The sequence below is a fragment of the Arachis duranensis genome, chromosome 7, assembly GCF_000817695.3.
Source record: "Arachis duranensis cultivar V14167 chromosome 7, aradu.V14167.gnm2.J7QH, whole genome shotgun sequence".
Taxonomy (NCBI): Eukaryota; Viridiplantae; Streptophyta; class Magnoliopsida; order Fabales; family Fabaceae; genus Arachis; species Arachis duranensis.
In genome coordinates, this window is record NC_029778.3 from 52,593,336 (window position 1) to 52,608,127 (window position 14,792).

The 14,792-nt window shown below is 38.9% G+C and overlaps 1 protein-coding gene across 1 annotated transcript; it reads right to left on the bottom strand.

The window, feature by feature from the left end:
* Window positions 1-4,196: 4,196 nt before the first annotated feature.
* On the bottom strand, window positions 4,197-4,915 carry LOC107458956 (uncharacterized). The gene is made up of 2 exons (XM_016077170.1): window positions 4,736-4,915; window positions 4,197-4,649 (listed from the first exon to the last, which is right to left on the bottom strand). The coding sequence occupies exons 1-2, from the start codon at window positions 4,913-4,915 to the stop codon at window positions 4,197-4,199; spliced, it is 633 nt and encodes a 210-aa protein (XP_015932656.1).
* Window positions 4,916-14,792: the final 9,877 nt, after the last annotated feature.

Here is a 14,792-nt window from a genome sequence, read left to right on the forward strand (position 1 = left end):
TTGGCAGAAGATCCCTATTCGTCATCTCGGCAAAAGTCAGAACTAGACTTGTAAAAAGAATACTGGTCGACACCAGAGCTGATTCCAACATCCTCTTCATAGTAGCCTTTGACAAGCTGGGTCTCCAAAACAAAAATCTGTAAATCTACCACAATACGGCTACCAGACTCGGAGACAAGTTTCTCAAATTAGACGGTTTCATAGTATTACCACGAACCATCAGAACTGGAAGCCAGAGGAAGACCATCCTCTCAGAGTTTATGGTCCTCAAGGTCTCCATTGCCTACAGCATCATCCTCAGAAGAAAGACAATCAACTACCTATCTGCCGTCATCTTCACCGATAATGACACCATCAAAATGATACACCGGGAACGAAAAGTTACGGTAGAGTGCGATAACACCAGCTCGGCCCTCCGCAAGAGATCCCGAGATGCGGCAGACATCTTCCTCGCCGACCTCGATGCACGCCAAGACCCCAGTCCGCGCAGAACCATGGGAGGATATAATGAAGAAGTAAAGCAGGACCTTGCAAATGAGGTCAAGAGCATAGCACACCTATGGGAGCTAGCCCTAAAACAAAGAATAAGCATAAGGTAAAATTGCAGCACAGTACGACGAGACTTTAGACTAGGAGACCTCATCTTACGACAAAACGACATCGGTCCCCCACTTCCAGAGAAGGAAAGCTCACGCCCAATTGGGAGGGTCCCTATTGAATTAAGACAGTAATCGGAAAAGGAGCCTACAGGCTCGAAGGACTAGACGAGACCACGCTCTCGAGATCCTGAAATGCCACCAACTGACGGCACTACTATATGTAGAAATATCCTTCCAAAGCAACAAGATCGAGGTCGTTTAAGACTATCTCATTACCCTTTATATTTTGCCTTTTTCACTTTCATTTATTGCTTAAGTTGTTTTATTGTATATTTTCTCATAGAGCATTCTTTCCTACCCACATCAGGAGGTTTTGACGAGGCCCAAACCACAAATGAAATTCATGTTTTCAAAAGCATTGCCCCCTCCGACGGTAGAACTAAACGTGGCTACCCCCAGGGATCAATGACCCCGAGGCCAATAAAATGGATATTTAAATAACAAAACAGATATCCAAATAAGTAAAGGTTGCCCGGGAATCGATCACCTCGAGGCCAACAAAATAGATATCTAAATAATAAAACAGATATCCAAATAAGTAACTTGCTACCCGGGAATTGATCACTCTGAGGTCAACAAAACGGATATTCAAATAACAAAACAGATATCCAAACAATGAAAAAATGGCGGCCCAGGGATCGATCACCCCGAGGCCAACAGAATGGAACTTTTGAAAGTTGGTTCGGAACTTTTGGATTAAATAATTTGGTTTTGAAACTAGGTCAAAACTCTTAGTTTAAATGATATGGTTTAAAAGAAATGTGAGTTCTATGATTTTGTGACTCTGGTTTGAAATTTTACTTATCAAAAAGGGATTCAACTTGAAAGGTTATGATTTAAGGATTTTAATAAATTTAAGAAAATCATGATTTAAAGTGATTGATTTACGAGTAAATAATTTTTTAGTCTTTTGAAAAAGCTTTAACATTGAACTGCTTTAGATTGAACTTGTTTTGAAGGTTTTGGAAAATGTTACAAAAGCGGTATTTGGTTTAAAAGAAAATTTTGGTTCAATATAGTGGAGTAATTCGGGTTCTTAGTGACAAATAATCAGGGTGACGTAGCGGAAGGCGAGAGGGAACATCGACACGGTAAAACTATGGTAGACGAAATGCTTTGACGACTTGTTTAGGTTGACAACGTGGGGAGTAGAACGTTTCGTGGAGGATACATCACGTGATTTGAATTTTGGGGACAAAATTCCTAATTAGGAGGGGAGAATGTAAGAACCGAAATAACCGCTTTAATAAAATAATAATTTTTAACTGCCCAGAATAGGTTCAAAAATATGGAAATGTTATTTTGAAACTAAAAAGGTGAAATTTGAATTCAATAAATTTTTCTGAGTGGGAAAAGCTATCTTTTGCGGAAAATTTTTGTAAAAATACGTACCGATACTTAAGCCGGCAGTATCGACTCTAGTTTGTCTGGTACCGCGTATTGATAAAAATAAGATTTTGAAAAGTGAACTTATTGTTTTGAAAAGACAAAAATAATTTAGAATTTAAAACCGGACACTAATCTTAAAGGTTTTGGCTCAACGTTCGGCCAAACAAACATAAAATGCTAACGGGTTGGACCTGGCCTAAAATGGGCCCAAGGCCCAACATATATATGTATGTTTGAGCTTTCAGGTCATTTTCCATAAAAGAGAGAGAGGGAGCATGGTGAGATTGAAGAGAAGAGAAGAGAGAAAAGAAGACTATTCACTTCCGCCTTTAATTGCTCATAACTTGAGTTATGGTGTTCCGATTGACGAGCCGTTTGCAGCCACACATCGCTCTTGCCGAGCCCATCATTTCTAACTAAGCTTTGCTAGTAAGAACTCATGTCTCATGCTCTAGTTTCCTGCCCAAACATTTTTGCATTTTTTAGTTTTGTTTTTGAGTATATTTTTGTGTTATGGTTGTTTAGGGGTGATCTAGCATTGGTATATTATTGGATTTTTCCCCTAACCTCGTTGGGTAAGGTAAGTATCTTCAATCTCTTATGATTTGATGTTTTGGATTAGCCCAAGAGATGTTTTTGTATATTATATGATGTTAGATTGAGGTTTGGTGTTTGTTGGAGTGAGCTTGATGGTTTTGGAGCTTTGATATTGAGCTTGGTGTTTTGAGTTGCGTGGGAATTGGTCAAGGTATGGTTTCTATTTCCTTTATATAATATGTAATATTTCTGGACACTTAGACTAGTGGCCTTTAAGATAGGTTTGAATAATGTGGTTGTATGATTATTTGTATGTACATGTTATGCTTGATGATGGTTTGGATGGAGGTTGAATGAGTTTGCATGTGATGATAAGTATATATATATATATATATATATCTTAAATTCGTATTTGAATTTAAAATCGTCCTTTATAATATTTTCAGACGTAAATGCCCTTGCGTCGTTATGAGGCAGTTATGACCACCGAAAACAATTATATATATATAGGAAATTAAAATGAATGGAAAAGTTTAATAAGTATACATTGAATTGAAAAGAAGAAAGGGTAAAGCAGCGTGGAAGCCACTGTTGCAGAGTTCACCGTGGAGGACCTGCTGGAGGGAGAACGCCATGGCTGCACAAAGCTCAACCTCATCTTGAAGCCGGGCTTCGTCACAGGGTAGGTTACTACTTTGTTCCCATGGTGAGAAGCCGGTGTTGCGAATCTCAGGGACCAAGAAGAACCCAGGTCGCAGATTTTGGGGTTGTGTCTTCTTTGAGGTTTGTTTTTTTTTTTACTTTTCCTTTGAATTGGGTCTTTTGGGTGATGGAATGGATGGTGATCTCGGTGGGTATGTACAGGTGCAACAAGGCTGCAATTTCTTTCATTGGACAGATCCAGAGATAGAGGTGGAACATTCAGAAATTGCTAGAATAAGGAAGAAGCTTTCGATGATGAAATCAAGAACCAATGCGGCAAAGTCGAAGCTGAAGGCCGTTGCAGTGTTAGGATTTTTTGGGTGGGTTATGTTTGTATGTTTGCTGTTGCAGAGTTGGTCTAAAGCAACACAACAGTGTCTAATTCCATTGAACTTGGTATGAAACATGTGTAGGTGTATTCTGCTATTGTTATTGTTGGAGAATTGGGCTAGGGTTTATCTATTAGAGGGTTCCTGATTGTGTTATGTTGAATCTATTTCACCATGTATATATGTATATATATTTTTTATGTAAGCATGGTTGGATAATGAAATGAGAGTGAAACTTTTTCTTGGCAAAAACATGAGTTCCATTATTGAACAATAACATAACAGATTAACAGTGTCATTAAAATGGTAAATGTCTAAATACATAATAAGCATAGTGTTTGACATTACAAGAACCTGAAAAGAAACTTAACTCAAATAAACTAACCATCAAAAGGATTGGCAGGGAACAAGCCAATAATTCAGTACAATAGTCAGTAGCACAAAGGCAAAATATAAGCAACAAAAAGTAACCAACAAATCCACACTGTTTAACCAGAACCTTAACACAAACTTAAAACAAAATAAACCAACATGCATGGTATAAAACTATGACATTTTGATGCTAAGTGTTGTCATTCCCCTAAAGCAATCCCCATTTTCTTGGAGGCAACTTTGCCATTAACTTCAGTTTCCTGGGAGAAACATGAGGTCCTCCAGTAAAGCTAACAGAGTAGTGCCCAGTGGGTTGGCTTGAAGCTGTGACAAAGGATGGCTGAGATGCTGGAAGAGTTGTGGTGGTTGGCTGTGATGAGAATGTAGAACGTGTCGAGCTCTTGGGTGGTGGATTATTTTGGGCTGAAGATGTGGGCTTTGTGGTCCCCTTGGGCCTGCCTCTAGGCCTTTTTGGCTGTGGTACAGTGTTGGACTGGGCTGAAGTTGTTGGTTGTGTTGCTGAAGCAACTTTTCTCTTGACAATAAGCTTAGGAGTGGGCTGTGTAGATGGAGTTTTCTTTCCTCCCTTAGCAGCTGGAGGGATAGAGTTGTTGCTTCGCCTGGATTGCTTGCCTTTGCTTTGTTTTTTGGAATTTTGGGCCTATAAAACAGTTCCAGTCAATAGAGATGAACATAAAGCTCAATGAAAACTCTCATACAAGCAATGTAAAAAATTAATTAATATACCTCATTCTCAATAGGTTTAGGGCTTCTGCTTTTATTATGTCCAACAACATCACATATAGAGCACCTTTGTTTCTCCCCCTTCCTGGACATGTGAGTGCAGCTGCTCTGTTCTTCATCTCCAGCAACTGGTTTCCTTTTTTTGACTGGCCTATGACTAGGCCTTCTATATGGGGGAGGCATAACATCAGGATGTGGTATAATCTCCCATAGATCAGGTCCGTTCAATGGGTGTATTGCTGCCTCGTAGCACCTAAGTATGCTTCTCTCTTGTAGCAGTCAACCACATAAGGTTCCAACCCAAGCCCTTTGAACTTGATGCAACTAATCGCATGGACACAAGGTATTCCACTCAACTTCCACCTTCTACATGAGCACTCAGAGGATCCTAAGTCAACAGTAAACTTATCTAATCCATTCACAACCTCATACTTCTGAGCTGCAGACCAATATGGCCGCCATTCTCCAGCAGATCTAGACCTCCTCTCCAACTTGATTCTAATCCTAGGTAAGATTGTCCCTACATACTTCTGAGCCAAATTCCTATTCTTTACCCACCTAGTCATCAGTTTAACCCTTATGTCCTCTAACATTGTAAGTATAGGTTTCTCTCTAGCATCAATTATGGTAGCATTAAAGCTCTCAGACATATTGTTAACCAGTGTATCTACTTTAGAATTATAGGTAAACCTAGATCTAGACCAATACTTAGGAGGGATAGCATTTAGGTACCTATAGGCTTCCTGATTCACAGCTTTCAGTTCGGCCATGTTCCTCTCCCAATCCCTCCAGTGAGTCACCTTAGCACACCTCCACATTAGTTGCTTCAGTTGTAACCCTGGAAACTTTTTCCTGAAATTACTGTATAGGTGCCTCACACAGAATCGATTCTCCACACCTGGTATAACATCATCGTATGCCGGCAACAAACCCTGCAAGCAGAAAATGGAGGAGCATACAGTTAGTGATACTTGAGATGCAGTAATTCAAAATGTCAAGGTACATAAGTCAAAACTAAGTCAACAATTGCTTACTTTCTGCCAGTCAGACATGAAAGTAGTTCTTCCATCTTCTCAACACCAATGTCAAATGCAATATGACTTAAGAACCAAGTCCATGAGTCCTTGGTCTCGGCCTCTACAACCGCATATGAAATCGACAGCATTTGGTCGTTCGGATCCTAACCAATGGCAGTAAGCAGTTGTCCCCCCTGGGGTGTCTTCAAAAAATAGCCGTCTAGACCAACGAAGCTCCTACAAGGGTTGAAGCTCTGCTTGCATACTTCCAAGCAGATATAGATCCTTTGAAAGATACAGTAGCTGGTCATGGATGAGGATTCTGCTGTATTATTAAGGTTAGGAAATCTTTATACTTGTATGCGAACGGAGGAACCTGGATTTACCCGCATCAGCTCATGTGCATAATCATATATCCTCTTATATTGTTCTCAGAAGGTTCCTTGGATTTCATCCAGTGCAATCTGCTTGGTCCTCGTTGCCATTGACTTGGTGACAGTCAAGTTCCACTTTTTTTGAGCCTTTGACACTAACTCCCTAATCTTCACCTTCGGATTGGATTCAACCTTCTTCTTGAATGCCTTGCCTAGCCATCTCAAGTGCAAAATCTCCACCCTGTGTGTTTGTGTACATGTGTGAGTCAAATTCATGTTGCGAAGCTACCAAGTATCCTCTTCTTTCATCTTCGCAGCATATAGCCTCTACATATGAAAGCTTCATTGCTCAGCCCAAACACACACCAAGTGGGCCCCAGAAGTGGATTTCTGCACTATCTATCTTAGCTTACTCATTTTTTGTAAACCTAGGTTACTAGTTGAGTATAAAAACTACTTTTAGAGATTCATTCAGTATCTCATGACATCTTACATATGAATTTGTATCTTCTACGGTATGAGTCTCTAAACCCCATGGTTGGGGGTGAGGAGCTCTACTGTGTCTCGATTAATTAATGCAATTATTTCTGTTTTCTATTCAATCACGCTTGTTTCTATTCTAAGATATTCATTCGCACTTCAACATGATGAATGTGATGATCCGTGACACTCATCACCATTTTCAACCTATGAATGCGTGCTTGACAATTACTTCCATTCTACCTTAGATTGAATGTATATCTCTTGGATTCCTAGTTCACGAGTTTGACTGCCTCTCCTGACAACAGAGCATTCAAATCCGTGAGATCAGAGTCTTCATGGTATAAGCTAGAATCAATTGGCAGTATTTCTGAGATCCAGAAAGTCTAAACCATGTCTATGGTATTCCGAGTAAGATCCGAGAAGGGATGACTGTGACGAGCTTCAAACTCATAAATGCTGGGTGCAGTGACAGTGTGCAAAAGAATCAATGGATCCTATTCCAACATTAGTGAGAACCAACAGATGATTAGCCATGTACATAGACCCTTTTCACCGAGAGGACGGCTGGTAGCCATTGACAACGGTGATCCACCAACATACAGCTTGCCTTGGAAGGAGACCTGCCTGCGTGAAGAAGAAGACAGTAAGAAAGCAAAAATTTAGAAGACAGGTTGATGAGCGGATAATTTATACACTTTTTGGCATTGTTTTTTGGTAGTTTTCAGTAGAATCTAGCTACTTTTAGGGGTGTTTTTATTAGTTTTTATGCAAAATTCACATTTCTGGACTTTAGTATGAGTTTGTATATTTTTTTATGATTTCAGGTATTTTCTGGCTGAAATTGAGGGACCTGAGCAAAAATCTGATTCAGGCTGAAAAATGACTGCTGATGTTGTTGGATTCTGACCTCCTTGCACTCGAAATGGATTTCTGGAGCTACAGAACTTCCAATGGCGTGCTCTTAATTGCGTTGGAAAGTAGACATCCAGGGCTTTTCAGCAATATATAATAGTCCATACTTTATTCGAGTTTAGAACGCCAGTTCCATGCTGCATTCTGGAGTAAAACGCCAGAAACACGTCACAAACCAGAGTTAAACGCCAAAAACACGTTACAACTTGGCGTTTAACCCCAAGAGAAGCCTCTGCACGTGTAAAACTCAAGCTCAGCCCAAGCACACACCAAAGTGGGCCCCGAAAGTGGATTTCTGCACTTAGACTTATTTCTGTAAACCCTAGTAACTAGTTTAGTATAAATAGAACTTTTTACTATTGTATTCGGAGTCTTTGGATGGATCTTTAATCAGTGTATGGGATTTTATACCTTCATTGGGGCGGGCCATTCGGCCACGCATGGACCATCACTTATGTATTTTTAACGTTGGAGTTTCTACACACCATAGATTAAGGTGTGGAGCTCTGCTGTTCCTCGAGTATTAAAGCAATTACTATTATTCTTCTATTCAATTCAGCTTATTCTTATTCTAAGATATTTGTTGCACTTCAACATGATGAATGTGATGATCTGTGACACTCATCATCATTCTCACCTATGAACGTGTGCCTGACAACCACTTTCGTTCTACCTTAGATCGAGCGCGTATCTCTTAGCCTCTATTCCGAAAGATCAGAGTCTTCGTGGTATAAGCTAGAATTATTGGCGGCCATTCCTAAGATCCGGAAAGTCTAAACCTTGTATGTGGTATTCCGAGTAGAATCTGAGATGAGATGACTGTGACGAGCTTCAAACTTGCGAGTGTTCGACGTAGTGACAGATGCAAAAGAATCACTGGATTCTATTCCGACATGATCGAGAACCGATAGATGATTAGTCGTGCTGTAACAGAGTATTTGGACCATTTTCACTGAGAGGACGGGAGGTAGCCATTGACAACGATGAAACCCAACAGACAGCTTGCCATGGAAAGGAGTAAGAATGATTGGATGAAAGTAGTAGGAAAGCAGAGATTCAGAAGGAACACAGTATCTTCAGGCGCTTATCTGAAATTCTCACCAATGAATTACGTAAGTATCTCTATCTTTATTTTATGCTTTATTTATCTTTATATTTGAAAACCATTATAACCATTAGAATCTGTCTGACTGAGATTTACAAGATGACCATAGCTTGCTTCATACCAACAATCTCCGTGGGATCGACCCTTACTCACGTAAGGTATTACTTGGACGACCCAGTGCACTTGCCGGTTAGTTGTGCGAAGTTGTGACAAAGTGTGATTCACGTTTGAGAGCTCCAAGTCTTTGGCGCCATTGTTGATGATCACAATTTCGTGCACCACAGAGCATCTCCAAAACCTCAACCTGTTCTCCATTACTACATAACAAGTATCATTTAATTCATGCTCTTTTACTTTTCGCAATTAAAACTAAGAATTACTATTGATATCCTGACTAAGAATAATAAGATAACCATAGCTTGCTTCAAGCCGGCAATCTCCGTGGGATCGACCCTTACTCACGTAAGGTATTACTTGGATGACCCAGTGCACTTACTGGTTAGTTGTGCGGAATTGCAAAATTGTGATTGTAATTTTCGTGCACCAAGTTTTTGGTGCCGTTGCCAGGGATTGTTCGAGTTTCAACAACTGACGGTTTATTTTGTTGCTTAGATTAGGAAAAATTGTCTTTTGTTTGTTTAGAGTCTCTTTATTTTCTTTTTAAAAATTTTCAAAAATCCTATTTTTCCTAGTTAATTTTCTATTTTTACTTGAGTCTAGTTTCATGTTTTAAGTTTGGTGTCAATTGCATGTCCTTATTTGTTCTTCATATTTTCGAATTTGTGTCCATTGTTCTTTCTTGATCTTCAAGTTGTTCTTGTTTAATTTTTGTTTGATCTTTAGTTTTTCTTGTTTTGTGTCTTTCCCTGTTTTTCTTGTGATTTTCGAAAAGTTCAAAAAGATTTTTCAAGAAAATACTTTTTCTTTCATAACTCAGTTGGTTAGAGCGTTGGCTTATGTTTTTGATATCTTCCTTTCAAAAATAATTTTTCTTTGATTAAATCTTGTGTCAAATTTTAAGTTTGGTGTTCTCTTGTTAATTTTTCTTTAGTTTTCGAAAATTTTATTTTGGTTTTCTAAAAATTTTAAGTTTGGTGTTCTTTCTTTTTGTTCTTGTTGTTTTTGTGAGTCTTCAAAGTGTTCTTGAGTCTTCAAAGTGTTTTGATCTTAAAATTTTTAAGTTTGGTGTTCCTTTGTGTTTTCCCTCCAAAATTTTCGAAAACAAGGAGCATTAGATCTAAAAATTTTAAGTCTTGTGTCTTTTGTGTGTTTTTCTCTTTCATAATAAAATTCAAAAATAAAAAAAAATATCTTTTCCTTTAATTGCTCATAATTTTCGAATTCATTAGGTTGATTTGGTCAAATTTTTTAAAATCATATCTTTTTCAAAAACTTCTAATCACTTCCTCTCTCCTCATTCTTTTTCAAAAATCCTCATAAAATATTTTCAAATTTTTATTTTATTTTATTTTATTATTTTAATATCCATTTTATTATATGATAAAATAAATAAAATAAATTCACATCATCTCCCTTTCTCCATCATGGACTTAAGTGGAAATGAACAGTCCAGAAGGACTCTGGGGTCATATGCTAACCCCACCACTGCTTCATATGGGAGTAGTATCTGTATACCCCCCATAAGAACTAACACTTTTGAGCTAAATCCTCAACTCATTATCATGGTGCAGCAAAATTGCCAGTATTCCGATCTTCCACAGGAAGAACCTACTGAGTTTCTGGCATAGTTCTTACAAATTACTGACACAGTACGTGATAAGGAAGTGGATCAGGATGTCTACAGATTATTGCTGTTTCTATTTGCTGTAAAAGACCAAGCTAAGAGGTGGTTAAATAACCAACCCAAAGCCAGCATAAGAACATGGAAACAGTTGTCAGACAAATTCCTGAATCAATATTTCCCTCCAAGGAGGATGACACAGCTAAGGCTGGACATCCAAGGCTTTAAACAAGAGAATAATGAATCTCTTTATGATGCCTGGGAGAGGTACAGAGAGATGCTAAGGAAATGCCCCCTCTGAAATGTTTTCAGAGTGGGTGCAGTTAGACATCTTCTACTACGGGCTTACAGAAAAAGCTCAGATATCTCTAGACCACTCAGCCGCTGGATCTATAAACATGAGAAAGACGATTGAAGAGGCTCAAGAGCTTATAGATACGGTTGCTAGAAATCAGCATCTGTACTTAAATAGTGAGTCCTCCATGAAAGAAGAAGCTAAGGCAGTATCAACTGACTTTAGTCCTCAAGAACAAGCTGCTGAACTCAATCAGCAACTATCTTCTATAACAAAATAGTTAGCAGAATTTAAGGAGATGCTACAAGAAACCAAAAATGCTAATAAGGCTATGGAATCACAATTGAATCAGACAAAATAGCAGTCATCAAAACAGATAACAGAAGAGTGCCAAGCAGTTCAATTAAGAAGTGGAAAAACATTAAATACCTCAACTCAAAGCAGCAGAAAGCCAAGAAAAGAAAAATTGATACAGGATGAGCAAACTGCCACCCAAAATTCCTCTGAGGACAATAAGAGCCCAGAGAAGAATGATTCTAGCGTTCAAACGCCAGAAAATGGTGAAAAACTGGCATTAAACACCCAGTGGATGCCCAGTTCTGGCATTCAAACGCCAGAAAATGGTGAAAAGTTGGCGTTGAATGCCCAACCCATGTCTAGTTCTGGCGTTCAAACACCAGAAAAGGGTAGGAATCAGGCGTTAAACGCCCATTCCTTCTCCCATCCTGGCGTTCAAACTCCAATGAGGGATCAGACACCTACAAGTGCTGATAATAACTCCCTCAAGAAGGCTTCTCAACCTGCCTCTGTAGGAAATAAACCTGTAGCATCCAAGGTTGAAGAATACAAAACTAAAATGCCTTATCCTCAGAAACTCTACCAAGCAGAACAGGATAAACAATTTGCTCGCTTTGTAGACTATCTCAGGACTCTTGAAATCAAGATTCCATTTGCAAAGGCACTTGAGCAAATACCCTCTGGTGCACGAAAATTACAATCACACTTTCTAATTCCGCACAACTAACCAGCAAGTGCACGAGGTCGTCCAAGTAATACCTTACGTGAGTAAGGGTCGATCCCACAGAGATTGCCGGCTTGAAGCAAGCTATGGTTATCTTATTATTCTTAGTCAGGATATCAATAGTGGTTCTTAGTTTTAATTGCGAAGAGTAAGAGAGCATGAATTAAATGATACTTGTTATGCAGTAATGGAGAACATGTTGAGGTTTTGGAGATGCTCTGTCTTCTAAAGTTCTGCTTTCTTACTGTCTTCCTCTTCACACACGCAGGTCTCCTTCCATGGCAAGCTGTATGTTGGTGGATCACCGTTGTCAATGGCTACCAGCCGTCCTCTCAGTGAAAAAGGTCCATGTACATGGCTAATCATCTGTTGGTTCTCACTAATGTTGGAATAGGATCCATTGATCCTTTTGCACCCTGTCACTACGCCCAGCATTCATGAGTTTGAAGCTCGTCATAGTCATCCCTTCCCGGATCCTACTCGGAATACCACAGACAAGGTTTAGACTTTCTGGATCTCAGGGATGCTGCCAATTATTTCTAGCTTATACCACGAAGACTCTGATCTCAAGGAATTGAAGGCTTTGTTGTCAGGAGAGGCAATCAAATGCATGGACCAGGAACCCAAGAGATATACATTCAATCTAAGGTAGAATGGAAGTGGTTGTCAGGCACCCATTCATAGATTGAGAATGGTGATGAGTGTCACGGATTATCACATTCATCATGTTGAAGTGCAAATGAATATCTTAGAATAAAAACAAGCGTGATTGAATAGAAAACAGAAATAATTGCATTAATCCATCGAGACACAGCAGAGCTCCTCACCCCCAACCTTGGGGTTTAGAGACTCATGCCATCAAAGATACAAAATCATATGTAAAATGTCATGAGGTACAAAATAAATCTCTAAAAGTAGTTTCTATACTCAACTAGTAACCTAGGTTTTCAGAAAATGAGTAAACTAAGATAGATAGTGCAGAAATCCACTTCCGGGGCCCACTTGGTATGTGTTGGCGCTGAGCATTGAATCTTTCACGTGTAGAAGCCTTCTTTGGAGTTGAACGCCAGTTTGTAACTTGTTTCTGGCGTTTGACTCTAGCTTGCAACTTGTTTCTAGCGTTTAACACCAAAATAGGGCAGAAAGCTGGCATTGAATGCCAGTTTGCGTCGTCTAAACTCGGGCAAAGTATGGGATATTATATATTTCTGGAAAGCCCTGGATGTCTACTTTCCAACGCAATTGAGAGCGCACCATTTTGGTTTCTGTAGCTCCAAAAACTTCATTTCGAGTGTAGGGAGGTCAGAATCCAACAGCATCAGCAGTTCTTTATCAGCCTCTGAATCAGATTTTTGCTCAGGTCCCTCAATTTTAGCCATAAAATACCTGAAATCACAGAAAAACACACAAATCATAGAAAAGTCTAGAAATGTGATTTTTGCATAAAAACTAATAAAAATATACTAAAAAGTAGCTAGATCCTACTAAAAAATATATGAAAATACCCCCAAAAAGCGTATAAAATATCCGCTCATCACAACACCAAACTTAAACTGTTGCTTGTCCCCAAGCAACTAGATAAACAAAATAGGATAACACGAAGATCAAGAGGCAATCTCAGAGTTTTACATGAAGCTCAATTCTAATTAGATGAGCGGGACTAGTAGCTTTTTGCTTCTGAACAGTTTTGGCATCTCACTTCATCCCTTGAAGTTTAGAATGATTGGCATCCATAGGAACTCAGAATTCATATAGTGTTATTGATTCTCATAGTTTAGTATGTTGATTCTTGAACACAGCTACTTTATGAGTCTTAGCCGTGGCCCTAAGCACTTTACCTTCTAGTATTACCACCGGATACATAAATGCCACAGACACATAACTGGGTGAACCTTTTCAGATTGTGACTCAGCTTTGCTAAAGTCCCCAATTATATGTGTCCAGAGTTCTTAAGCACACTCTTTAGATTACGACTTTAACCACTCATTCTCAAGCTTTTTGCTTGGACCTGCATGCCACAAGCACATAGTTAGGGACAGCTTGATTCAGCCGCTTAGGCCAGGATTTTATTCCTTTGGCCCTCCTATCCCTTAATGCTCAAAGCCTTGAATCCTTTTTACCCTTGCCTTTTGGTTTAAAGGGTTATTGCCTTTTTCTGCTTGCTTTTCTTTTTCTTTTGCACCAATTTTTTTATATTCACTGCTTGTTCTTGCTTCAAGAATCAATTTTATGATTTTTCAGATTATCAATAACATTTCTCTTTTTTATCATTCTTTCAGGAGCCAACAATTTTAACATTCATAAACAACAAGATCAAAAATATGCACTGTTTAAGCATTCTTTCAGAAAACAAAAAGTGTTGCCACCACATATAACTAATTTGAATTTTTCTTATTAAGAACTTGAAAAAGTTGCCTCCTTATTCTAAAAATATCTGCGATTCATTCATGTTTAATGATGATGAGAAAAATAAATTATAGCTTACTTGGAGATGATAAAAATAAAAATAAAAATACTAACTACTACTACTCATATGACTCCTAAAATAGATTTCTAATAGCAAAAGTTATCACAGAGTTAAGATTAGGACTCAACAACCTTTATTTTGGGAGATGGATGCTCCTTCAATCTGTGGGGTGTCTGGTCCCTCAAGGGAGAGCCTCTGGCGCTTTAGTTCCTGTAGCTCATGCCCTTGCTTTTCTTGTTCTTTAAGCAGCTTGTAGATCATACTATTTTGATTTTGCTGTTCCTCCTTAAGTTGATCCATATTTTCTTGCAGCTTGGTGACAGATGCTTCTAGGCGGGTCCAGTAGTCAATCTGAGGGATTTCTGGGAGGAACTCCTGCTCCCTCCTTTTGATGGAGTTTTCTTGTACTTGTTGTCCCTCCATTGACTTCTTGGTGATTGGATGTTCGACTGGAATGAACTCGTCTACTCCCATCTTCACCCCAGCCTCTTTACATAGCAGAGAAATCAAGTTTGGGTAAGCCAATTTGGCTTCCTTGGAGTTCTTATTTGCGATTATGTAGAGCTCACAAGAAATCAGATGATGAATCTCCACTTCGTTTCCTTGCATAATACAATGGATCATCACTGCTCTCTTGATAGTGACT

What these genes read in the sequence shown, in the direction of transcription:
- LOC107458956 (XM_016077170.1), bottom strand. Translation starts at nt 4,915, where the DNA reads ATGCCTCCCCCATATAGAAGGCCTAGTCATAGGCCAGTCAAAAAAAGG. An exon ending in CTAAACCTATTGAGAATGAG is followed by an intron (nt 4,650 to 4,735) that starts GTATATTAATTA and finishes ACTGTTTTATAG; the next exon opens with GCCCAAAATTCCAAAAAACA.